General features: G+C 44.4%; 1 protein-coding gene across 1 annotated transcript in view; it reads left to right on the top strand.

The window, feature by feature from the left end:
• Positions 1–25391, top strand: part of LOC132406403 (cdc42-interacting protein 4-like) — a 172658-nt gene that overhangs the window by 129317 nt on the left and 17950 nt on the right. Inside the window, exons 10-11 of the mRNA XM_059992040.1 lie at positions 15141–15250; positions 20219–20351. Coding sequence (XP_059848023.1) covers positions 15141–15250; positions 20219–20351 — 243 coding nt within the window. The remainder of the gene's footprint in view (positions 1–15140; positions 15251–20218; positions 20352–25391) is intronic.

Genomic DNA, 25391 nt, shown 5'->3' on the forward strand with positions numbered 1-25391 from the left:
GCTATTTTCTTTTTCTCAGTAAGTACACATCAAGTTCATCATCGCAGGTTTTGTCATTAAAAGATGCACAAAGTTTATACAAAAGAGAAACTGCCCTAATTTTGCTGACTTTAGTTTTAATGCTGAATGAGCTGCTGTTCATGTTTGGCTAATTCTGGCTTATCCTTGCTACCTGGTCAGATGTGGTCTCAGGATGTGTAGCAATATGACTTATTGGAATAGGAGGAATGGAAGCAAGTTGGCTATTTGGCCCCTTGAGGCTTTTCTGCTATTTTTCTAGATCATGGCTGATGTTCTACCTCCTACACTATCATATACTGACCTCGAGCTTGCAGTGATCTAGATTGGAACAACAACAGGGGCCTTGGGTAGAGAGAGAGAGAGAGATGATAGTGGGGGAGAAATGGAAAATTAACCTGCAGATAATTAGAAACTATGGATTATCCTTGCAAACTAAGTGAAGGTGTCCTGTAATGTTACCCAATCTGTTGCGGAATTCATGGCCACAGAAGGCTGTGGATGCCAAGCCAGTGGGTATATTTAAAGTGGAGACTGATAGGTTCTTGAATAATAAAGGTGTCAAAGGTTACGGGGATAAAGCAGGAGAATGGTGTTGAGAGGGAAAATAACTCGGCCATTATTCAATGGTAGAGCAGACTTGATGGGCTGAATGGCCTAATTCTGCCCCTATATCGTGTGGTCTTGTAACCGCTTGAAAGGGTATAGGTACAGGTTATCTGGAAGTAAGTTTTAGAGACTGGATTGCTCAGAGATCCATATATAGTTGCTTGGCCATAAGGCCCCACCTGTTGTGTGGTAGGAAAATACAAAATATGAGAAGGAAGTACAAGGTAATCATACCTTCGAGTGGAAAGTATGCTAGGGTACCTGGTCAGATGTTGTAGGTACTTTGGTTTTAAAGATCTGGCGGTGTGATCTTGGATCTTCACTGTGTGTGATCTACAGCAGGATACTCCCCTCAGATGGGACATCCTGAGGCCAAGAAGGAATTCCTGAGGCAGGACCCTCCCTTGTGGGCATTTATAACTTGGCATTCATATGGTTGATAGATTCTTGATTAGTAAGGGCATCAAAGGTTATGGGATGAAGGCAGGAGAACGAAGAAAGTAGATCAACCATGATTGAATGCGGAGCAGACTGGGTGCTCCGAATAGCCTAATTCTGCTCCTACGTCTCATCGTCTAACTTCAGCCGGCCGTATTTGCACCAACTAAATCCAAATTTATTCCTTCCACATTCCCGTGAATGCCTCACAAGTTAAGGCAATTAATCTACCAGGATGTGTGGAGAAGCAAGGACATCCAAATAAAGCTCTGATTTTCACAGGGAGAGCAGGGAAACTGCATGCAGGTGGCGCGGGAGGTTAGATTGAATGTAGGCCGCTGGAACTGCCACCTGACTTCTACTAAAGACAGAATGCAATTTTAAAGAAGGGGATTAGAAATGGAATATTAAGGCAGATTCAGTTTAAGATTCGTTTATTTATCATGTACATCAAAGCGTACAGTGAAATGTCTTCAATGAATTGCCCCCCTCCTCTCATTCCCCATTCTCATTTCCCTTTCTCAGCTTATCTCCTTACCTGTCCATCACCTCTCTCTGGTGCTCCTGCCCCTTTCTCTTTCTTCCTTGGTCTTCTGTCCTCTCCTATCAGATTTCCCCTTTTTCTCTTTTACCAATCATCTTCCCAGCTTGTTACTTCAGCCCCTGTCTTTCTCCCAGTTTTATCTATTACCTGCCGCTTTCTACTTCTTCCTTCCCTCCCCACCTTCTTACACTGACTTCTCCTTTTCCGGTCCTGATGAAGGGTCTCGGCCCGAAATGTCAACTGTTACTCCCCTCCATAGGTGCTGTCTGGCCTGCTGAGTTCCTCCAGCGTTTTGTGTGTGTGTTGCTTTGGATTTCCAGCATCTGCAGATTGTTTTTGTGTTAGTGAAATGCCTTGTTTGTGTTAACAAGCAGCACAACCTGAGGATGTGCTGAAGCCATCCCCCCAAACGTCTCCACATTCCAGTGCCAACACAGCATGTCCGCAGTGTTTGGCAGAATAACAGAGAACACTGCACTAGAGTAGCAAAACAAGCCTTGTCCCTCCCTCCCACCTACACATTGCCTTTCAACCCCAGGACAGGCATTTTCCAGAAGAGCATGGTATATCTTTTAAACTAGGGATAACTGGAAAAAGGAGTACTATTATTTCTTGAAAATGGTAGAAGAAATGAACTCCCAATTCTTAACCTGTAGTCTAGAGTAACTTTGATCTTTCACTGTTGCAGATGGTTTCCTGTAGTACAGACTCCCAGGTGATTAATACGTTTGGGGGTTTTAACAATAATACAATAGCTTATTCAGATGTAATCAATATGACTATTTCATTAGTCAGAACTGGGCCTTCAATGTGAAAAGCAGGTAAATTCTTGCCGAATTGTTGCAGCCTCTCGCTCCATTTCATCCACTCTGTCGCCAGCTAGTCTACCTCACTGCCCTCTCCTATTTCTTCTTCTTCAGCCCTTTACCTTTTCTAGCTCTCTCCTTGCAGCTCCTCACTTTATCCCTGTCGTCCCCTCCCCACCTTCTCATTCTGGCTTCCTCCCCCTCCCCCCCCAGTGCCGATGAAGGGTCATGGCCTGAAATGTCGACTGTCTGTCCCTTTCCAAAAATGCTGCTTGACCTGCTGAAGTCATGCAGCACTTTCTCTGTGTTTCTCTGGGTGTCCGGCATCTTGTCACAAAATGAGCGCCTTAGCTTGTTGATGAAAAGTCATTGACGCCAAACCTTGTTTCTCTCTCCTGAGAGACTGCCCGTCCAGCTGAGTGTTACCAACAATATTTTTGCTAAACTTTACCACAGTCAGCTGTCAGTGGATAGATTAAAATCAGGAAACTGGCACACAGTTATTCCTCCTCCAGCGGTTTTAACTGCAGAGTACGCTGGAATGCATACACGGTTGAGCACAAGAAAGCCCTTTACAGTACAAAGTTTAGTCTCATGGATTCTAGCATTATTACACAATCCTTCTCTTTGCTGTTTCCACTCATTCTCATTACTGTACCCATTACTCCTTATCTCCCAGACATAGGAGTAGAATTAGGCCATTTGTCCCATCAAATCCTCTCTATTTGGCCGTACATCTTCCTTTTGCTTCAATTACGTCAGTTCAGGATCATCCACAAACTTAGAATGTTTGTTTTCTTTCCTTGGCAGGATAACGCACAGTCCCAACAGACCAGTGCACGTGTTTCGAACAGCATAAACCATCTGTCTATATCCACCCCTTTTCAGTTCATCTAACTCCTTATGAACTGTCCACTAACACTCAGAACTGACAGCACCTCAGAAGGTGTGGGGAAAGAGAGCATGGAATTCAGAATCAGGTTTATTGTCACTGACATGGGTCGGGAAATTTTTTATTTTGTGTAAGCACAAAAGATTGCAGCAAGTTACAAAAAACAACTAGTCTGAAAGCAGGATAGGGAGGTAGTGTTAACGGGCCATTCAGAGGGGAAGAAGCTGTTATTAAAATATTGAATGTGGGTTTTTAGGGTCCTGTACCTCCTTCCTGATGGTAGTAAAGAGAAGGCATGTCCCAGATGGTGAGGATCCTTAGTGATGGATGTCAGATTCTTGAGGCACTACCTTTTGAAGGTGTCCTCGATGGTGGGAAGGGTTGTGCCCGTGATGGAGCTGGCTGATTGCCACTCTCTGCAGCCTCCTTTAACCCTGTGCATTGGGCCTCTCCATACACAGCAGTGATGCTTCCAGTTGGAATGTTCCACCTTGTACATCTGTAGAAATTTGCCAGGGTTTTTGTTTTACCAGATCTCAAGCTCCTAATAACATATAGCCATTGACATGGGAAGAGGGCTAGAAATGGCTTTGAATTATGGAGTTAGAGAATCGGGAATCTCTGCAAGAGAGAATGAGCAGGAGGGAAATTTTTGAAGTGAAAACTTGCACAGGCATGATGGACCAAATGGCCTCTTCCAAAATCATAGGAAAATATAAGAAACTTGAGGATGTTTCCACATTGATTTAATTTTTTTTAAATTAAAAGAACCATTCCAGCCATGTCCTGGGATATCCTCTTATGTGTTTTGATTGGGTCGGGAAGGAATTTCATGTATCAGTTGCTAGGAAGTGATTTGGTCCATTGGAATTCTGTGCATGCTTGGAGATGATCTAGGAGTGTGCTGTAAAATATGACCATTTATGTAACTATTGGATATTTTCATGATTTTTTGGGTCAGCGAATTGGAGGGTAGAGGACAGGGGAAAAGCTACTGATGTGTCACTAACTTCAGTGCTTTGTGTTATGAAATCTGGCAGGCACTAGGACCACGTGGAAGAGCTTCATGCTATTCTGGTTGCATTCACCGTTTCCTGCCAGATGTCATGTGTCTGGGTTTATGAGTAAAATCCAAGAGAAAAAAAAGAATAGATACCACTTCTGTGCAGCTATGCAGCAAAACAAGTTAGCAGTGATGATGTATTATGAAGAAGCAATGGACAATACAGGTGGCAGTTTCAAATAGCTGCTCGGGGTTGGAACTCCCATATTCTTGGCTTTGTTAACAGACTCTGAACAAAATAAAAGCTAGGAAGTTATGTAAAACCTGTTATGAACATCATTAGACCCCTGCTGTGTTGATGTATCCTGTTCTGTGCACCACACACCCTTATGACACAGGACACTGTTCAGCCCGTCCAGTCTGAGCTAGCTGTCAGATCAATTCTACCAGTACTCCTCTTACAGTCATAACCATCGGCGTGGAAACAAGCCCCTCAGTCCACCTGGTCCACGTTGAAGAAGTCACATTTGCCCACGTTTGGGCTATAGCCTTCTTAAAATTTTCCTACCCGTGCATCTTTTAAATATTGTTCGTATACCTTCCACAGTCACTTCGTCTGGCAGCTCGTTCCATATACTGACTGGTCTGGGAGGAAAAGCTTGTCTCTCAGGTTCCAATTAAATCTCTTCTCTGGTTCTTGATTCCTGAACACTGGGCAAAAAACCAAACTTGATTGTATTCACCCAATCTGTGCCCCCTCTGTGATCTTATCTGTAAGATCAGCTCTGCTTCTGTTACTCTGGGAATCAATGACACCTCACACTTACCAGTTCAGTTCATGTGCACATAAAGGGAGTGTAATTGACACAGAGAGTACTGCTTCCAGCAAGGCGTGTCCAGAACGAAAACAAGTTTTAAAAAGGTTTTGCTTTTAGTACTCATTTCTTTAACCACCTGATACCCATTATTCTATTTGGAAACTAGGGCCTTTTGTGTGATTGAAAGTTAGTAAAAGTAGGCATTGCCTCGTGCCTGAGACACAGACACGCCTATTCTCAAGACCCTTTTATTCTAGTTTCTTATCTTGATCTTCTTTCATGTGTCCGCATCATCCCAACACACCCAGGCTGGGAGGGAAAAATGCAGTGGCTTGTTGCTCTAGTCGCGGGGCCCTGTAGAGCTGGCTTGGGCTTCAATCTGGAAGTACTAAGGTCTGTGGACTTCCTGTGTCCCCAGCAGTGATGATTTAAAGCTAGGTAGGAAAATGTGGAGAAGTGTGAGAGGAGGGGTGATTGGGGAGGGGGTAGGTGAGGTGTGAGGGGGAGTTCAAATTAAAGTTCATTTTAATTCAACTATACGCATGTACAGTGCCAAAGGAAACGATGCTCTTCCGGAAGAAGGTGCACGACTCAGTACGTTTAACTCACGCATGTTACATATAAAGCAATATTACCACTAGTAAATTAGCAAATATTAAGGTGCCTTTACGACACAAGTTTAAAAAGTAAACCGTATAATGCTACTGGCACTTTATGAGTGTTAAGACCTGACTGGTAGCAAGGAGTTCAGTAGTCTTATGACTTGGATGAAGAAGCTGTTTCCCATCTTATCAGGACTTGTCCTAATGCTACGGTACCTGCTGCCTGATGGTAGGGCTCAAAGAGATTGTTGGACAGGTGGGAGGGATAATTGATAGCGTGTTCACAGTCATCCTGATAAGTATCGCTGACGGGTGGAAGAGAGACTCAGTGATCCTCTCAGCAGTCCTCGCAATACTTTGTCGGAACTTGTGGTCAGATGTCTTGTAAATCCCGTACCAGATGATGATGCAGCTGGTCAGGACGCTCGATGATGCTCCCGTAAAAATTGGTGAGAATGGGGGGGGTGGGGGAGATCTCACTCGCCTCATGCTTGTCAGGAAGTGGAGATGCTGCTGTGCTTTCTTGACAAAAGAGGTGGTGTTGAGGGACCAGGTCGGATCGTCCAATATGTGCACTCCCAGAAATCAGAATCAGACTTTAATCACCAAGTACCTGTACACATACAAGGAATTTACTTCCGGCAGATGTTGTCTCTCTGCTCATAACAGATGAAATACGGTGCTCCCAACTCTGTCCACAGGGGAGCTGTTCATATGCAGTGATGGAGTGGTCAGTCTGCACCCTCCTAAAGTCCACAATTATCTCTTTGATCTTGTCCATGTTGAGATACAAGTTATTGTGTTTGTGCCATTCTATAAGCCATTTTACGTCCTCTCTATATGTCTTCTCATGGACTGACTGGGCCACTGTGAGGGGGAGGAGGTGGTCCAGCCATGAGGGGAGGTGGTAGGTTAAGTGTTGGGGGTGGGAGAGGGGTAGGGGAGGTGGAAGGCAGATAGGTATGAAGGGTGACAGAGGAGGGTGAGGTGTGAAAGTGATTTGATTTAGGGGAAGTGAGAGGAGGGGACAGGGGAGGTGTTGAGGGAGGAGAGTCTGGGGGAGGGAATAGGGAAGGTGTGAGGAAGGAGGGTTTGAGTGAGGGGAGGGGATAGGGAAGGTATTTTGGGAGCAGGGTCCGTGAGGGGAGGTGAGAAAGGGGAATTTGGTTTTAAGTGAGGCTTGCATGGGGGGAGATGAGATGTGAGAGGGTTTGATTTAGGAGGAGCGTGAGAAGAAGGGATGGGGAGGGCTGAGGGAGAAGGCTCTGGGGAGGGGATAGGTGAGGTGTGAGAGAGCTTGATTTAGGGGAGGGAGGGGGGCTGGGGAAGGGAAGGTGTGGGAGGGGGTTGGTGGGTGTGAGGGAAAAGTAATTCTTCAGCTGATGAAAACCAGCTCAGGAGATTGTCATTAAAATAAAACTTGGAGACAGCAGCGAGTGCAGATGCAGAATGGAACAACAGGCAAAGCTGCTGTAGGAACTGTGGTGGGGTGGGTGGGAGGAATTGTCCATGTTCTGGTCGATACCCTGCATCACGGCAGGTAAGTCTGCAAGTGCCCCCTGGGGTAAGCAGAAGGCAGGTGTAAGGAAAATCGGTTTATTGCAGGATGTGAACCTTGCTGGCCAGCCCTAATTTCTCCTGAGCAAGCAAATGAGTCACACCACTGAACGGTTGGGGCACAGAAGCTGCTTTTTGGGGCATCAAGTCGGTACTGGCTGAGAGTTAAATCAAGCTAGCTATTCCCACTTCCCCTGCTAACTTCCCCATTCTTTTCTGATTTTTCTTCTTCAGCACATTGGTTGTTTTCCTTTCAGTACTTATCCAGGTTCCCACGTAGGCGCTCAAATCGAATCTGCCTCCACCTCTATAGATGCACAGAGGAGAGGATCCTGACTAGTTGCCTGGTGTGGAAGCGCTGATGCCCAGGGATGAAAAAAGTGGTGGAATCAGCCCAGACCATCTTAGGCAAAGGCCTCTCCACCATGGAGCACATTTACATGAAGCGTTGCCACAAAAAAGCAATGTCTCTCATCAAGGACCTCCACCATCCAGGCCATGCAGTCTTCTCCTCACTGCTATTGGGCAGGAGATACAGGAGCTTTATGTCCCACAACACTAACTTCAGGAACAGTTACCACCCTGCTACTGTCAGGCTCCTGAAATGGTGTGGATAACTTCACTGGCCTCAACTCTGAACTGATACCACAACCTACAGACTAACTTTCAAGGACTCTACAACTCATAATCTTTTTGTTATTTATTATTTTTTTTAATTTGCTCAGTTTTTCTTCTTTTGCACATTGGTTGTTTAAGTATACTTTTCATAAATTCTATTGTAATTTTCATTCCCTTTATTTCCTTTCTTGCCTGCAAGTAAATGAATCTCATGATAATACTTGGTGACATACACTCAATGGCTCAGTTAGGCGCCTCCTGTTTGAATAAAGTGACCGTGGTCTTCTGCTTCTGTAGTCCATCCACTTCAAGGTTCAATGTGTTGTGTGTCAGAGATGCTCTTCTGCACACCACAGTTGTAATGCTGTCTTATTTGAATTACTGTCACCTTCCTGCCAGTTTGAACCAGTCTGGCCATTCTCCTCTGATCTCACTCATTAGCAAGGCATTGTCACCCACAGAACAGCTGCTCACTGGAGGCTTTTTTGGTTTTTTTGCACCATTCTCTGTAAACTCTAGAGACCGCCGAGCGTGAAAATCCCAGTTTGTCAGCAGTTTCTGAGATACTCGAACCACCCCGTCTGGCTCCAACAATCATTCCATGGTCTAAGTCACTCAACATTTCTTCCCCATTCTGATGTTTGGTCTAAACAACAGCTGAACCTCTTGACCATGTCTGCATGCTTTTATGCACTGAGTTGTTGCCACGTGATTACGTGATTTAGATATTTGCATTAATGAGCAGGTGTACCTAATAATGTGGCCCTGAATGTATACGTACTTTGATAATGGATTTACTTTAGCTTTAGAAACTGCTACCCCAACAGTCATCCCAAACACTGGATACTCATTGTGTTACAAGATGTTTCCTCATTTTGCTTTTGCCAGTTGTTTACATATGCAGCCTTTTCCGTTAATGAAACATTAACTTTTTCTTTTTCCATTTTTGCCCTTCATGACTTTAACTGGAATTGCAAAGTGACATTATGCAAAACCTGGCCTTCTGGCACACTGCATCTGTGCTGCCCGTTACCCGTTTCTTTGCAGTGGCTTTTTAAATCCCTGCCCATCTTCTCATCAGTCTCCCGCACTGCCACTTACCTGCACATGAGAGGTAACCTATTGCAGCAAATAAGCTCACCGGACCTGCACGTCTCTGAGGTGTGAGAGGAAACCGGAGCAGCTGGAAGAAGCCCTGGCAGTCAGGGCAAGAATGTGCAAACGGCACTCGAGGCCACAGGGGTCTGTGTTGCTGTTAGACACCAACTGCGCTGCCTTAGGCTGTGTACTCAGGGGTGCATCCTCTAAATCAAAGACTAGGGTTTCAGTGTGTCACCCCTGAGGAAAAGGCAAATTTGTGATATTTCAAATGCCCTCACAGCCTCTTCTATTTCAAGGAGATCATCCCCACCATCGGACACACGGGCAGAAAGACCTGAAACACAGGGAGTTGTTTTTTCTCCATAAATGCTGCATGATCTGATGAGTTCCTCCCGTGTTTTGGGATGTTGATCCAGTTTCTGACATGTGTCCATATGTCTAGAACCCGTCCTCTCCTCCTCTCAGGAACAATTTTGGAAAATCTTTTTTGTAGCCTCTCCATAGTCTCCATGTTTGTCCTAAGGCTTGGTGCCCACAAATGAACCTGATGCCTTTAAGACTTGTTTATTTTGTTTAGAAATACAACGCAGAATTGGCCCTTCAGCCCTATAAGCTGCACCACCCAACAGCCCACCAGTTTGACCCCAGCCTAATCACGGGACAATTTACAATGACCAATTAGCCCACCAACCGATGCATCTTGCTGTGGGAGTGAACTGGAGCACCCAGAGGAAACCCACGCACACACATGAAGGAACTTATAAACTTGCTTACAGAGGATACCGGAGCTGAGTTTCAAACTCCGATGCCCCAGGCTGCAGTAGTATTGCACTGATTGCTATGGACCCTCCTTGATATTATACTCTACTGTGTGTCAGGCCACCGTGTTGGGCGGCACATTACCACAGCGGTTAGCGTGACGCTATTACAGCGCCATTGACCGGGTCCAGTTCTTGCCACTGTCTGTAAGGAGGCTCTGCTTTCCCCCTGTGACCATGTGGGTTTTCTCTGGTTTCCTCCTACATTCCAAAGATCTGTGGCTTGGGGTTGGTAAGTTGTGGGCATGCTGGTTGGCGCCAGAGGCATGGCACCACGTGCAGCTGCCCCCAGAACATCCTCAGGCTGTGTCGGTTATTGACACAAAGAATCCATTTCACTGTATATTTCCTGAAGGAGGGACTTGGCCTGAACAGTTCACTATTTATTCCTCTCAATTGATACTTCCTGAGTTCTTCCAGCATTTTGTGTCTGCTTCACTGTATATTTTGATGTTTTGATACATGTGACAAAAACAGTTAATCCTTATCTTCACCTCTGTTTATAAAGCAGAGGTACTAAATGCTTCAATTACTTTCTCAACCTACTATTTTCAAGGAGCTATCCCCATATATCCCCCCCAGATCTCTTTTCCCTTTGAGAATTGTGTCTCTAAATTATAATTTACTTTTTCATTCTTTATACAGATGTAAAGCATGAATTTTGTTTGCATTAAATTTTATCTGCTTCCTCTCTTGCCCATTCTCCCTGCCTGTTTGTCTTGTTGAAGGTGGTGCCTGTCTTCCTCGCTTGTTGGCAGCCAACAGACGTCCCACCTCCATTGTTTCCAAGCAGTTCTATCCGTGATTCCTCCAGGACATCCTCCCTCCTCGGTACTGCAGTATCCTCCTCAGCGCTGCAGTTCTCTGCCCACATTCCTCTTCCCTGTTTTTCCTGAACACCTTGTATGCTGGAATAATGAGCATTCACCCATTCCTTTTCTCTTAGCCGGATTCATGGTTCCAACATTGTGATTGTATGTGATTAATCACAATAAATATTCACCTACATTTTTTTTTAATATACATCAGATCTACAGTGCACCTTAGATTATCTTGTACCCTTTGTCTAAAATATTTGTTTCTTCTGGTCTGCGTATATATAAGACCATAACACCAAAGTTCAAAGTAAATTTATTATTGAAGTACATTTATGTCATCAAATACAACCTTGAGCAAACTCAAGGAAATCTGCAGATGTTGGAAATTCAAGCAGCACACACAAAATGCAGGTGGAACACAGCAGGCCAGGCAGCATCTATAGGGAGAAACACTCGACGTTTCGGGCCGAGACCCTTCGTCAGGACACTAACAACCTTGAGATTGATTTTCTTGTGGGCATACTGAATAAATCTAATAACCGTAGTGGAATTAATGAAAGACGGCAGCAATACGGTAGACAACCAGTGTGCAGAAGACAACAAACCGTGCAAATACAAAACAAGGGTATGTGATGAAGAGTCACTGAAAGTGGGTCCATAGTTTGTGGTGGGGCGAGTGAAATTGCGTGAAGATCTCCCTTTGGGTTCAAGGGCCTGATGGTTGAGGGGTAATAACTGTACCCAAACCTGCTGGTGTGGGTCCTGAGGCTCCTGTGGATGGCAGCAGTGAGAAGAGAGCATCACCTCTGTGGTGGGGGTCCCTGATGATAGATGCTGCTTTCCTGCCATAAGACGTGGGAGCAGAATTATGCCAATCACCTCGTCAAATATGCTCCATCATTCCATCATGGCAGATTCATTATCCCTCTCAACCTCATTCTCCTGCTTCTACCCATAACCTTTGACACCCTCACTAATCAAGAACCTATCGACTTCCACTTTAAATATGCCCAATTGCTTGGCCTCTGCAGCTGCCTGTGTCAGTGAATTTCACAGATTCACCACCCTTTGATTAAAGAAATTCCTCTTCATCTCTGTTCTAATGGGACATCTATTCTGAGGTTGTGCCCTCTGGTCCTAGAGTTCCCCACTACAGGACCTCTTAATCTTTTTTTAAATCTTCTCTTTCCTTTTTGATATTACCTCAGTATTTTTTTCATTATTTTTGCACTATTTATTTCATTCTTTTTGTAATTTATATATTTTTATTACGTATTGCACTGTACCACTCCTGCGAAACAAGAAGTTTCATGGCATTTGCCAGTGATACTAAATGTGATCCTGATTAGTCAGTGAGGCTTGTTGGAATTAGGATTAAGAGCGCAGTTTGGACATTCTGGGTGACACAAATGCCACCCAATAATAAACAGGAAATGAAAGGACAAGCATATAAGCAGATGTGTACAGTGGAATTTTAAGTTTTTCCTCCTATACTGGCTCTCAAAAGGCATAGAGAGATTCAGGCCTGATGCAGGCAAATTGGATTAGCAGATAAGCATCCTGGTTGGCATGGACAATGTATGGCTGAAAGGGCCTATTTCTGTAACGACATCCACGGTCCAGGCCCCCTCTCATGCTCGGAGGCCAGTGACCAGCAAGGCCAGTGTTTACCTATGCTATCAACATTCTGATATGGGCTTTCCACTGTCGGAACCATGGCTGGAGGGAGGGCAGGACAGACATTTCCATTTCTAGACTATAGATGTTTGGCATAATTTACTTATTATTTATGGTTTTATATTGCTATATTTCTACACTATTCTTGGTGTGACTGTAACGAAACCCAATTTCCCTCAGGATCAATGAATTATGTCTGTCTGTTTAAGGCATGAGCAAGGGTTTGCAAAATGGGAGGTGGCTGTTGCACTAGTTATCAAATAAAGTATCACAGCAATACTCAAGATATCTTGGAAGAATTGGCCAATGAAGCTATAGAGATGGAATTAGGAATATGAAAGGGGTGGTCACTTTGGGGTTACATATAGACCCCTCCCCAGTCAGCAGGAGCAAATATGTAGGTGGGTTGCAGAATCGTAGGGGATTTTAGCTTTCCCAATACTGACAAAAATGACCTTGGGGCAATGAGTTTAGATAGGGAAGGAATATTAAGTGAATGTGGGTAGGTTTTCTGAAGTATGTGACTTGACAGGGTATGAGGATGGGCTAATGATTGACGAGGAAGCCATTGGGGGCAGTGTGTTCTGTCCGGTTCTGTTTGCTACACGACAGGAAGAATGGAGGCTGAGGGTGAGTTTTATTAAATTATGAGGTACATAGGAGAGATTATTAGAATCTTTTTTTTCCCCAAGGCAGGGAAGTCTGAAACTAGAGGGCACAGATTTAAGATTCTAAGGGAAAAAACTGAACAAGATCAGAGAAGTCTGATTTTCCACACATAGAGTGATGATTGTCTGGAAGGAGCTACCAGAGAAAGTGATGAAAGTAGTGTTTAAAGGACAGTTTCTCGGATAGGAAAGACATGGAGGGATTTGGGTTTGATGCAGGCAAATGGGATTAGTGTAGGTAGGCACTATGGTTTGCATGAATAAGGTAAGAGCTGTCAGATTCTGTGAGGTCTTGATTGTTAATCTTTCTCAATTCCTTAAACTCTCCTCATCCCTTTCTCCATCTATGTTGTGGCACCAATATGGAGAATAACCTCTGCCTCTTCATGTTCCCTCTGCAGCCTCCCACTTCTGTTCTTAACTCTATTCCCAGGAAGGCAATACAGTCACTAGCGTAGGCACGTAAACCACCTGCAACCCTAACCTGGAATCCCCAGTAATCGTTGCTGGCTTGACATCTCCTTCACTGTAGATGGAAGCTACTTGGTGTGGTGGTCCCTGCTCTGGATGCACTTTACCCCTCCCCCTGAGGTGACCTGCAACTGGAGTAGGTCACTGCAGTCCAAAGGAAGCCTGTTGCTGCACAGTCAGAGTGCACATATATACAACCAAACAAAAACAACATTCCCCCAGGCCATCACACACAGCACGCAAAACAAATGTTACCATAAGTTTATAAAATATAGTTCAAAATGCATGTAGTGTGCACTGCAGGTAAACATTAAACAGCGCGGTGAACAGCTCACTGTCCTAGTGACCAAAACCTCGGTATTCGTTAGTCTCGCAGCCCGAGGGAAGAAGCTGTCACCCAGTCTGGCAGTCTGAGTCCTGGTGCTGCTGTTCCTCCTTCCTGATGGTGGTGGGTCAAAGAGATATTGGGATGGGTGGTAGGGATCCCCAACAAAGCTTTGGGCCCTACATCTACAACTGTCCTGGTAAATGTCACAGATGGGGGGAAACCCCAGTGATCCCCTTGGTGGTTTTCACAATCCTCTGCAGAGTCTTGATGCCTTGCAGCTTCCGCGCCATACGTGATGCAGCCAGACAGGACACTCTTGACGATGCTGCTGTAGAAGGTTGTTAGAATGGGGTCAGGGAGCCTATAAGCTTCTCATAAAGTGCAGATGCTGCTGTTCCATATTGACTAGCGAGGACGTGTTGTGCATCTAGGTCAGACTGTCCTTTACATGCACATCAAGGAACTTTCTGCTGTTCACTCTCCACAGCAGAGCCATTGATGTGCAATGGAGAGTGGTCAAACTGCACCTTTCTGAATCCACAGACATTTCTTCTGACTTCTGACAAAAGAGTAGGGGAGTGATGTTCATATTTTAATGGATAAAAGTGGCTCACATTTTCTGAAAACACACATGAGATTTTTGTCTGTAAAAAAACAAATTAAATCTTGTTTGCTGTGAATTCCAGTGTAGGGCTGGATCTAAAGATGCTGCTGATAAAGGATGTGAAGTTTGGTATGTAGTGTGATAAACTCGGTTATTGGCTGGGTTTTCCTGATGTTTATCGATCCCTGTGCCTTGCACAAAGATGAGGCACATGGTAACGTTTTTTTAAAGTGAACTCAGGATCTGGATGGTTCAACGTTCACAGAGCAAATAACTTTTGAGGCAAAATTTATTGAAGCCTCCCGAATTTTCCAAGGATCCAAGATAAGGACTGAGAGTAGTGGGGGGGGGTGGGGGGAGAATGTTGCTAAATTGGATTGTGATTTTGAAAATCTATCAGTACAGCATTAGAAAAAATGTCAAGTTTATCGAGTAAAACAATACCAGTTCACTTAAATTTAAAGAACGCTTTCATGCCACTTCACTTGTCCAGGAGAGTGAGGCTCACAGAGTGGAATTTATCTATTTCTGACTCAAGTTGAAAGTAGCTGCACATCTATTTCTCATGTCAATGGGTGGGAGAGGTTCATTGGTTAAATGAGGATAACCCTGCACTCTCTGCATCCCCACCCTTCTCTCTGATTTGCTTAGTGTTCAATTATCCATTTGATCCATTGTTCTTTTGCTGCCAAAACCTTTGATCCTCTTCCCAGTTTTTCCAGCCACTGATCAGGCTTCTACTCCCTGCAGCTGGCAGTGTCTGAAGACTTCAGCCACCTCCCACCTGAGCAGCGCAGAAAAAAGCTTCAGCAGAAGATCGATGACTTGAACAAGGAGCTGCAGAAGCAAGTTGACCAGAGGTAACTTTGGTGAATCTGAACTAAATTCAGGAATACACGTGTTCTGATCCAAATTTGGACAGGGTGCGGGTGCTGGAAACTGGACCAACAAACAATCTGCTGAAGGAACTCAGCCAGTCAAGCAGCATCTGGGGGGAAAGGAGTTGTTGATGTTTCAGGTCGAGATGCCTGCATCAGGACTAACCCGAAATGTTAACAGTTCCTTTCTCCCCACAGATGCTGCTCAACCTTGTGAGTTCCACTGGCATTTTTTTTTCTGCCCCTGATCCAAATTCACCTACTTTGTGCACCTCAAGGTTTCAGCAATCCTTCTATTTCATTGCACTGTTCAGTAAGCAGATGATAGACTTGAAGCAGATCAGGAGGAGCACTTTCAACCATCAGTGTGTGTTGTGATGTGCATATTCTGTCCCAGACAGAGTTCAGACAGTAACACACACAAGGTGCTGGAGGAACTCAGCAGGTCAGGCAGCATTTAAGGAAATGAATTAGCAGTCAATGTTTCGGGCCAAGATTCCTCATCAGGATGATGGGTCTCGGCCTGAAATATTGACTATTTCTCTCCACGAATGCTGCATTACCTACTGAGTTCCACCAGCATTTTGTGTGTGTTGTTCTGGATTTCCAGCATCTACAGAATCTCTTTGTGGATTTACTTTCTCGGTTTCATGACTTGCCCTGACAGGATGGATGGCCAGGATGTGTTATTTGACCTGGAAGGTACCAGTCAGGTAACAATAAATGTATTATTTTCCTAAAACATAATAATAGGAATTCTCACGACTCAAGTAATAAATTAAAGATTAGCTTTATTTGTCGCATGTATGTTTAAATATCAAAACATATGGTGGAATACTTTGCATCAAAGATCAAAACAGTTCAAGGATTTGCTGGGGCAGCCTTCAAATTTCGCCATGCTTCCATAAGACCGTAAGATATAGGAGCAGAAGTAGGCCATTCAGCCCATTGAGTCCGCTCCGCCATTCAATCTAATTGATCCAAAATGATCCAATTCTTCCAGTCATTCTCACTCCCCTGCAACATCCTTGTAAATTTTCTGCCCTCTTTCAACCTTGCTTACATCTTTCCTGCAGGTAGGTGACCAAAACTGCACATAATACTCCAAATTAGACCTCACCAGTGTCTTGTACAACTTCAACATAACATCTATTTCCTGTACTCAGTACTTTGATTTATGAAGACTGGCGTGCCAAAAGCTTTCTTCACGCCTCATCTACCTGTGACCCACTTTCAATGAATTATGAACCTGTGTTCCCAGATCCCTTTGTCCTACCACACTCCTCAGTGCCTTACCGCTCGCTGTGTAAAACCTACCCTGGTTGGTCCTACCTAAATACAACACCTCACACTTGGCTGCATTAAATTCCACCTGCCATTTTTCTAGCTGATCCAGATCCCACTGCAAGCCATGATATCCTTCCTCTACACCCCCAATCTTGGTGTCATCTACACATTTGCTGATCCAGCTAACCGCATTATCATCCAGATCATCGATATAGATGACAAACAACAAATGACACAGCACCGATCCCCGATGCGCTCTTCCTAGTCACAGGCCTCCAGTAAGAGAGGTAACCATCTACTGCCACTCTCTGGCTTCTCCCACAAAGCCAATGTCTAATCCAATTTACTACCTCATCTTAAATGTTGAGTGACTGAACCTTCTCTACCAATCTCCTATGTGGGATCTTGTCAAATACCTTACTAAAGTCCATGTAGACAACATCCCCTGCCTTGCCTTCAACTTTCCTAGTAACTTCCTCAAAAAACTCTATAAGATTGGGTAGACATGACCTTCCAGGCACAGAGCCGTGCTGATTAATCAGTCCATGGCTATCCAAATACTTATAAATCCAGTCCCTTAGAATATCTTCCACTAACTTTCCCATTACTGATGTTGGGCTCGCCAGCTTACAACTTGCTGGTTTATTTTTAGAGCTTTTCTTACACAGAACAACATTAGCCCAGTGGCAACATAGCCCACAGCTCACTAACCATAAGCCTTATGTCTTTGGAATGTAGAGGGAAACTGGAGCACCCGGAGACAAGCCACACACTCATGGGGAGAGAGTACAAACTCCTTAGAGACAGTGGCCGGCATTGAACTCGGGTTGCTGCCGCAGTAAAGTGTTACGCTAGCAGCTGTGATACAGTTCCATCCCAGTAAATGATGGAAACGGGCAGCATTTGTGGAAAGAGACATAGAGTTAATATTTTCGGCTTAATTCCCTCTCCCACTGAAGCCAGCATAGATCCACCACTGAACCAGGCCTTCAGATCCATGCAGGGAAGAATTACTTATTGGATTGATAGTAATTCTAAAAAGCAACATGATACCGGAGCAGAATTAGGCTGATTGACCCACTGAATCTTTGCCATTTTTTCATGGCTGATGTATGACCCTTTTCAACCCCATTCTCCTGCCTTCTCCCCGTAACCTCTGATGCGCTTACTATTCAGGAACCTATCAACCTCCACTGCAAATATGCCTAATGGCTTGGCCTCCACAGCTGTCTGTGGCAATGAATTCCACAGATTCACCACCCTCTGGCTGGAGAAATTCCTGCTCATCTCTGTTCTAGAGGAACGTTCTATTTTGAGACTGCGCTCTCTAGTCCTAGACTCCCCACTATGGGAAGCAAGCTCTCCACATCGTGTTCTCTCTGCTCCAGGTCATTGTGTCACTGGAAGTTGTTATAAATAAGCACTTAAACCTCTGAGATCGTTGCTTAAGGAGGCAACTCCGGTTGTTCAGCTTGGGCAGGGAGCTGGGTGTTACTCCAGCTGAATACATGTCAACAGCTGACTTACCCTATTATCCTTGCTTATGATTTTTTATACATTGTTTTTCAGCAGAAAACAAACCAATTATTGCCAAGCCCTGTATTATCAGTAAGGAATTTATTCTGCTCTGTTGATGTGCATCCAGTGATGCTCATTATATTTCATTTAATTCTTTAAATTAACCGAGTTCAGCATGTACTTGTGTTTTCTGAGGGAGTATCTCCTGGACTAAGCTGACACAAAATTGGTGAGGCTGCAGACTAGAGGAAACCCGACTTAAGAAAATTTGCCGACTTGCTCCAATTTGTACTTTTTGTATTTTGACTTGTTACTTTTTGGTTTTGTTGAGTATTGCATAGGAGTGCTTTTACTCTGTTACTGCTGCTGGGTAAATGCTAAATCAGAACAGTAGTGTGTGTGTGCACGCACGCACAGCTTGAGATAAAAAGTTCAATGGGAAACGGATCTGCCATTTAGTTTAAACACGAGATTCTGCGGGTGCTGGAAATCCAGGGCAACACACACAAAGTGTTGAAGGAACTCAGCAGGTCAGGCAGCGTCTATGGAGAGGAATAAACAGTTGATATTTCAAAACTTCATCGGGATTCATATCAAACCTTTAATTTAGCTTTCTTTGATAGGAGCATAGCTGCACCATAACACTGAAATATTTGGTCTCTTCTCTTGTCAGCCATTCCATGTAGTTAATTCAATGCTGCAAAACACCTCAAACTGATAAGTAATGGAGTTTTGATATCAGCAAGAAAACGTCTTGATTAAATATCACGTTCTTTTTCAGTATTTAAAAGCTTACTTTTTACAGAGACCTTATGAGGAATTATTTTCCTGAGTGCTACTTTCCCACCTTGTACCTCCCGTCTTCAATAGATGATAGCTGGGTGACTGCCAACTAGGCAGACTGCCAGCTCCTCCCCTCTTTGGAACATAATGTCTCTTTCCCTGGCCCTCCTATATCACTGTTACCTCTCTGGAAAAGAAGCAGACAGAGAGAGACTGTTGTGCAACAGGCGCACGGTCCCATTCTGTCTGGACAGCTCCTCTTTCTGACTTGCTGGAATGAAACAGTACGGTACAGGCCTTTCAGCCCACCAAGTTGGGCTGACCCTTTAATACCATAGTTCATACGACATAGTATGGTCATTCAGCCCATTGAGTCTGCATCATGCTACTTTGTTATCCACCCTGGACCCTCTTCTATGGACCCCCATATTCTTTGACGCCCTTAGTAATCAAGAACCTAGTAACCGCCGCTTTAAACATACCCATTGACTTGGCCTCTACAGCCATCTTTGATAATGAATTCCACAGATTCACCACCCTCTGACGGAAGATGTTACTTCAGATCTCTGTTCCAAAGGGTCGTCCTTCTACTCTGAGGCTGTCCCCTGTGATCCTGGAACCACCCGCTATAGAAAACATCCTCTCCATGTCCACTCTATCTAGGCCTTTCAATATTTGATAAGTTTCAATGAGATCCCCCCCCCTCATTCTTTTCACCTCCAGCGAGTAGAGGTAGGGAGCCATCAAGTGCTCCTCATACATTAACCCTTTCATTCCAATGTCATTCTTCTGAACCTTCCCTGGGCCCTCTCTAGTGCCAGCACATCCTCTAAGATCAATCTAACCGTTCCCTCCACATAGCATTCCATTTTTTCTGTCATCCTTGTGCCTACCTAAGAGTCTTTAATGTATCTGCCCTTACATCCACCCCGGCAGTACATTCCACGTATCCACCACTGTGTAAAATACCTACCTCTGACATTTACCCCCCCCCCCCCCATACTTCCCTCACACTAGATTCACAGTCACATAGACACCTTTTCTATTCAAAGATACAGATGGATTGGTTAACATCATGTTTACAACTGGGTTGACACAAGTGCCCACCCTTGTGAAGGGGATGAACCCACCCATGATTTCCTCTCCAGGTGACCTTGCGGATGTGACTGATGGGGTCAGGCTTGGCGGAGACTTCTGCCATGTAAGTTTGGGCAGCCTGATGCTCACTACTCGAGCAGGGTTGTGAAGGTGTGTGTACTTACAGAAAACCACTGGCCTGAACCGCATGGGGACCGACTCTCTCAGGCATAGTGTTGAAGTGGACTCCGTGAACTAACGTTACGTCTTTTTTTGTTCTTACAGAGAAGCATTGGATAAAATGAAAGATGTCTATCAGCGGAACCCACAGATGGGAGATCCAAACAGCCTTGAGCCCAGAATAGTCGAAACTAATCAGCACATCGACAGACTGCATCACGAACTTCAGAAGTATGAGGTAGGGTGAAACCACAGGGCAGCCCAGGAAACTCTCCACCAGTGCAGCATTTCCGAAGTCAGTTGCTCGAGCGCACAGCTGATTTAACCCTTCAAGAGCAATGAGATAATGTTAATTCATTTGGTTTAGTAATTTGGGGTAAATATTGGGAGAATTCTTATGCTGTCCTTCAGAACTAAACTATGGAGCCACTCACATCTGCCTGTGTCTCTTCTGGAAGAGGGCCTACCCACCGCAGGCTCTGGAGGTTGTAGTGTGGTGACTGGGGCAGGGAAAATAGGGTGGAGAAGGAGAAGAGTTAAAAGCTTGGGTTTGGACTAATGATGTAATGTTCATACATAGAATGATACAGCACGGTACAGCTCTTTGGCCTCCCATGTTATGCCAATCTTTCAACCCACTCTAAGATAAATCTAACACTTCTCTCCATTTCTCCATGTTTGACTACCCTATCCTAGTAGACCCAAATGTGCAACTGTTAATGGCCTTGTCTCCTTAGGGACTAATATGGGCAGACATTGTGAATCCCAAATCCCAGGAATGTGAACTCCAGAGCCGCAAAGTTCTGTTGGAGCTCTATTATACCCTGGTTAGACCCTGGTTGAGTACTGAAGACCTGTGCCAGCTAACTGGCTGGTGTATTCACAGATATCTTCAACCTCTCACTCTGGCAAAGTGTGTTACCCACCTGCATCAAGGAGACTTGAATTGTACCGGTGCCCAAGAAGAGCTTGGTAACCTGACTAAATGACAATCACAGTGATGAAGTGTTTTGAGAGGCTGGTGTTGAAGCATATCAGCTCCTGTCTGAGCGATGACTTGGACCCGCTCCATTTTGCCTACAGAAGCATCAGGTCTACAGCAGTTGCTATCTTGTCGGCTCTTCACACACCCCTGGAACATTGGATAGCAAAGATGCATACATCAGGATGCTCCTTATCGATTACAGCTCAACATTTATCACCATCATCCCCTCAAAACTAATCAGTAAACTCCAAGACCCGGGGCCTCAATTACCCCCTTGTGCAATTGGATCATGGATTTCCTCACTTGTAGACCCCAGTCAGTTCAGATTGGCAAAAACATCTCCTCCACAATCTCCATCAGCACAAGAGCACCACAGAGCTGTGTCCTTAGCCCTCTGCTCTACTTGGTTTACACCAATGACTGCGGCTAAATACAGCTTCAAGGCCGTGTACAAGTTTGTTGGTGACTCCACTGTCGTGAGCTGTATCAAAGGGGGTAATGAATCAGTATACAGGAGAGAGATTGAAAACTTGGCTGAGTGGTGTAATAACAACAACCTCTCACTCAATGTCAGTAAGACCAAGGAACTGATTGTAGACTTGAGGAGAGGGAATCTAGAGGTCAATGAGCCAGTAATCATTGGAGAATAAGAAGTGGAGAGGTCAGTAACTTTAAGTTCCTGGGTGTCACTTATCTCAGAGGACCTGCCCTGGACCTATCACATGAATATTATCGTGAAGAAAGCACAACAGTGCTTCTACTTCCTCAAGAGACTGTGGAGGTTAAGTATGTCATTGAAAATCTTGGCAAGTTTCTATGGATGTGTGGTGCAAAGTGTGCTGACTGGCTGCATTATGGCCTGGGAACACAAATGCCTTTGAGCAGAAAATTTGTCCCAGTACATCACGGGTAAAACCCTCCCAACTATTGAGCATATCCACATGAAACGTTCCTGTAGAAAAGCAGCGTCCATCATCAAAGATCCTCGCCGCCCAGACCATGCTCTTTTCTCGCTGCTGTCATCAAGTGGAAGGCAGAAGTGCCTCAGGACTTGCACGGACAGGTTCAAGAACAGTTACTACCCTTCAATCGTCAGGCTCTTGAACAAAACTCTCATTTTAGTACTCTGATATATTGTTATTTTATGCTTATTTATTGCTGTTTATTTACATCTGCATTTCAAAGGTTCAAAGGTCCGATTTAATGTCAGAGAAATGTATATAATATACATCCTGAAATGCTTTTTCTCACAAGCATCCACGAAAACAGAGAAGTGCCCTAGAGAATGGAGGATAATTAAACGTGAGAACCCCAAAGTCCCCCTCCAGCTCCCCCCTCCCACACATAAGCAGCAGTGAGGCAATGATCCCCCTCCCACCCCCCCCCCCCAGCAAAAAAAAAGTACACGCGCTACCGAGCACAAGCGACAGCAAAGGCACAGACCTTGCAGTTACCCCAAAGACTGCTGCATTTCATCCGGCATTCGACAAACCACAGGTTCTCGCTCTCCCTTATAAGGGAGAGGGAGGTGTCCCCCATTTTCACCACAAGCGGGAGACATAACAACAATCCGCTGGTTTACGATGTTAAAAAGTCCGTTTTGTCACTTCTTAGGAGCTCTGTGCCTGAAGATTGCAAAGATCTCGGATCTTTGGACCCACAGCGAAAGATTTTCCGGCCTCCCCAACGGCACACGAGTCTCCTGCTGTGGCACTGCCCCTCGATCTGCCTGTTTCCAGAGCCCCGAGATGTTAGGTTTCCAAATACAAGCGTACCAAACAACGTCAGGTCCTGAAACCCCAAGAATGGGTCCCGTTGCCATAAAGAGCTAAAGTCTGTGTGTAAATCCTGGTCAGGGTCTTCAAAAGAACCCAGAAAGGGAAATATAAAGATTATTAAAGATGGAAATAGAGCTGTTTGCACAGTTTTTTTACAATAAGGCCATAAATTATAGAAGCAGAATTAGGCCATTTGGCCCATCGAGTCTGCTCCATCATTTTATCTAGGCTGATCCTGTTTTCCTCTCAGCCCCAGTCTCCTGCCTTCTCCCCATATCCCTTCATGTCCTGACCAGAAAAGAATCTGTCAACCTCTGCCTTAAATATACATAAAGACTTGACCTCCAGAGCTGCCTGTGGCAAAGAATTCCACAGATTCAGCACTCTTCGGCTAAAGAAATTCCTCCTCATCTCCATTCTAAAAGTACGCCCCACTATTCTGAGGCTGTGTCCTCTGTTCTTAGACTGCCCCACTATAGGAAACATCCTCTCCACATCCATTCTAACAAGGCCTTTCTTCATTCAATAGGTTTCAATGACGTTACCCCTCATTCTTCTGAATTCTAGTGAATACAGGCCCAGAGCCATCAAACACTCTTCATATGACAAGCCATTCAATCCTGCATCATTTTTGTGAACCTCCTTTGAACACTCTCCAGTTTTATCACTTCTTTTCTAAGATAAAGATGACTAAACCTGCCCATGGTAATCCACGTGAGGCCTCTCCAGTGATTTACAAAGTTTCAACATTACATCCTTGCTCTTATATTCTAGTCCTCTTGAAATGAATGCTAACATTGCATTTGGCTTCCTCACCACAGAGTCAACCTGCAAATTAACCTTTAGGGAATCTTGCACAAGGACTCCTGTCCCTTTGCAGCTCAGTTTTTTGTATTTTATCTCCAATTAGAAAGTAGTCAACCCTTTCAGTTCTTCTACCACGGTGCATGACCGTACGCTTTCCGACACTGTATTCCGTTTGCCACTACTTGCCCATTCTCCTAATCTAATCTGTCTAAGTCGGTCTGTAGCCTCTCTTCTTCCTCGAAACTACCTGCCCCTTCACCTGTCGTCGTATTGTCTGCAAACTTTGCAGCAAAGCCATCAATTTTGTCATCCAAATCATTGACATATATGAGGGGTGATTGATAAGTTCGTGGCCTAAGGTAGGCAGAGACGAGTTATTAACTTCAAACTTTCTGCATAATCACTCAGAGTTGAACTGCATGTGCTTGTAACGAGAGCTGTATAACTCGTCTCCTTCCAAACTTAACAATCACCCATGCTATGGACACTTTCTAGGGGTCCAAGATCTGTATGCTTCACGACCACTGGACTAAGTGTGTAAATGTAGGAGGGGACTATGTTGAAAAATAAATGTGCTAGGTTTTCTAAAACTGACTCCTAAGGCCACAAACTTATCAATCACCCCTCATAATGTAAGAAGAAGTGGTCTCAACACAGACAGTTGTGGAACACTACTAGTCGTTGGCAGCAAGAAAAAGCTCCTTTTATTCCTGTTCTTTGCCTCCTGCCAATCAGCCACTGCCTTATCCATACAAGAATCTTTCCTGTAATATCATGGGCTTATAGTTTGTTAAGGAGCCTCATGTGTGGCACCTTGTCAAAGGCCTACTGAAAATCCAAGTACAACCATGAACGGATTCTCCTTCATCTATCCTGTTTGTTATTTTCTCAAAAAATACCAACTGATTTGTCAGGCAAGATTTTCCCTTGAGGAAACCATGCCAACTAGCCTATTTTATCGTGTACCTCCAAGTGCCCTGAGACCTCGTCTCATCCTTGATAATTGACTCCAACATCTTTCCAACCACTGAGGTCAGACTAACTGCCTTATCATTTCCTTTCTTCTGCCTCTCTCCCTTCTTGAAGAGTGGAGTGACATTTGCAATTTTCCAGTCTTCTGGAACCATTCCAGAATCTAGTGATTCTTGAAAGATCATTACTAGCGCCTCCACGATCTCTGCAGCCACCTCTTTCAAAACTGGGGTGTACACCATCTGGTCCAAGTGACTTTAGACCTTTTAGATTCCCAGAACCTTCTGTCTGATTATGGTAACCTCACACACTTCATGCCCCCTGACATCTGGAACTTCTACCATTCTGCTAGTACTTCCACAGTGAAACTAATGCAAACTCCTTATTCAATTCGTTCACTATTTCATTGCCCCTGTTACTATCTTTCCAGCGTAGTTTTCTGGTGGTCTGATATCCACTCTTGCCTCTCTTATACTTCAATTGTTTGAAGAAACTTTTGGTATCCTCTCGAATATTATTGGCTAGCTTACTTTCATATTCCATCTTTACCTTCTTAATGACATATTTAGTTGCCTTCTCTGGGTTTTGAAAAACTTCCCAATTCTCTAACTTCCCACTAATTTTTGCTTTTTTACATGCCTTCTCTTTGTTTTTATGTTGGCTTCGACTCCTCCTGTTAGCCATGGTTGTGTCATCTTTCCCTTAGAATACTTCTTCCTCTTTGGGATGTTATATT

Source organism: Hypanus sabinus, chromosome 16 (genome assembly GCF_030144855.1).
Source record: "Hypanus sabinus isolate sHypSab1 chromosome 16, sHypSab1.hap1, whole genome shotgun sequence".
Lineage (NCBI taxonomy): Eukaryota > Metazoa > Chordata > Chondrichthyes > Myliobatiformes > Dasyatidae > Hypanus > Hypanus sabinus.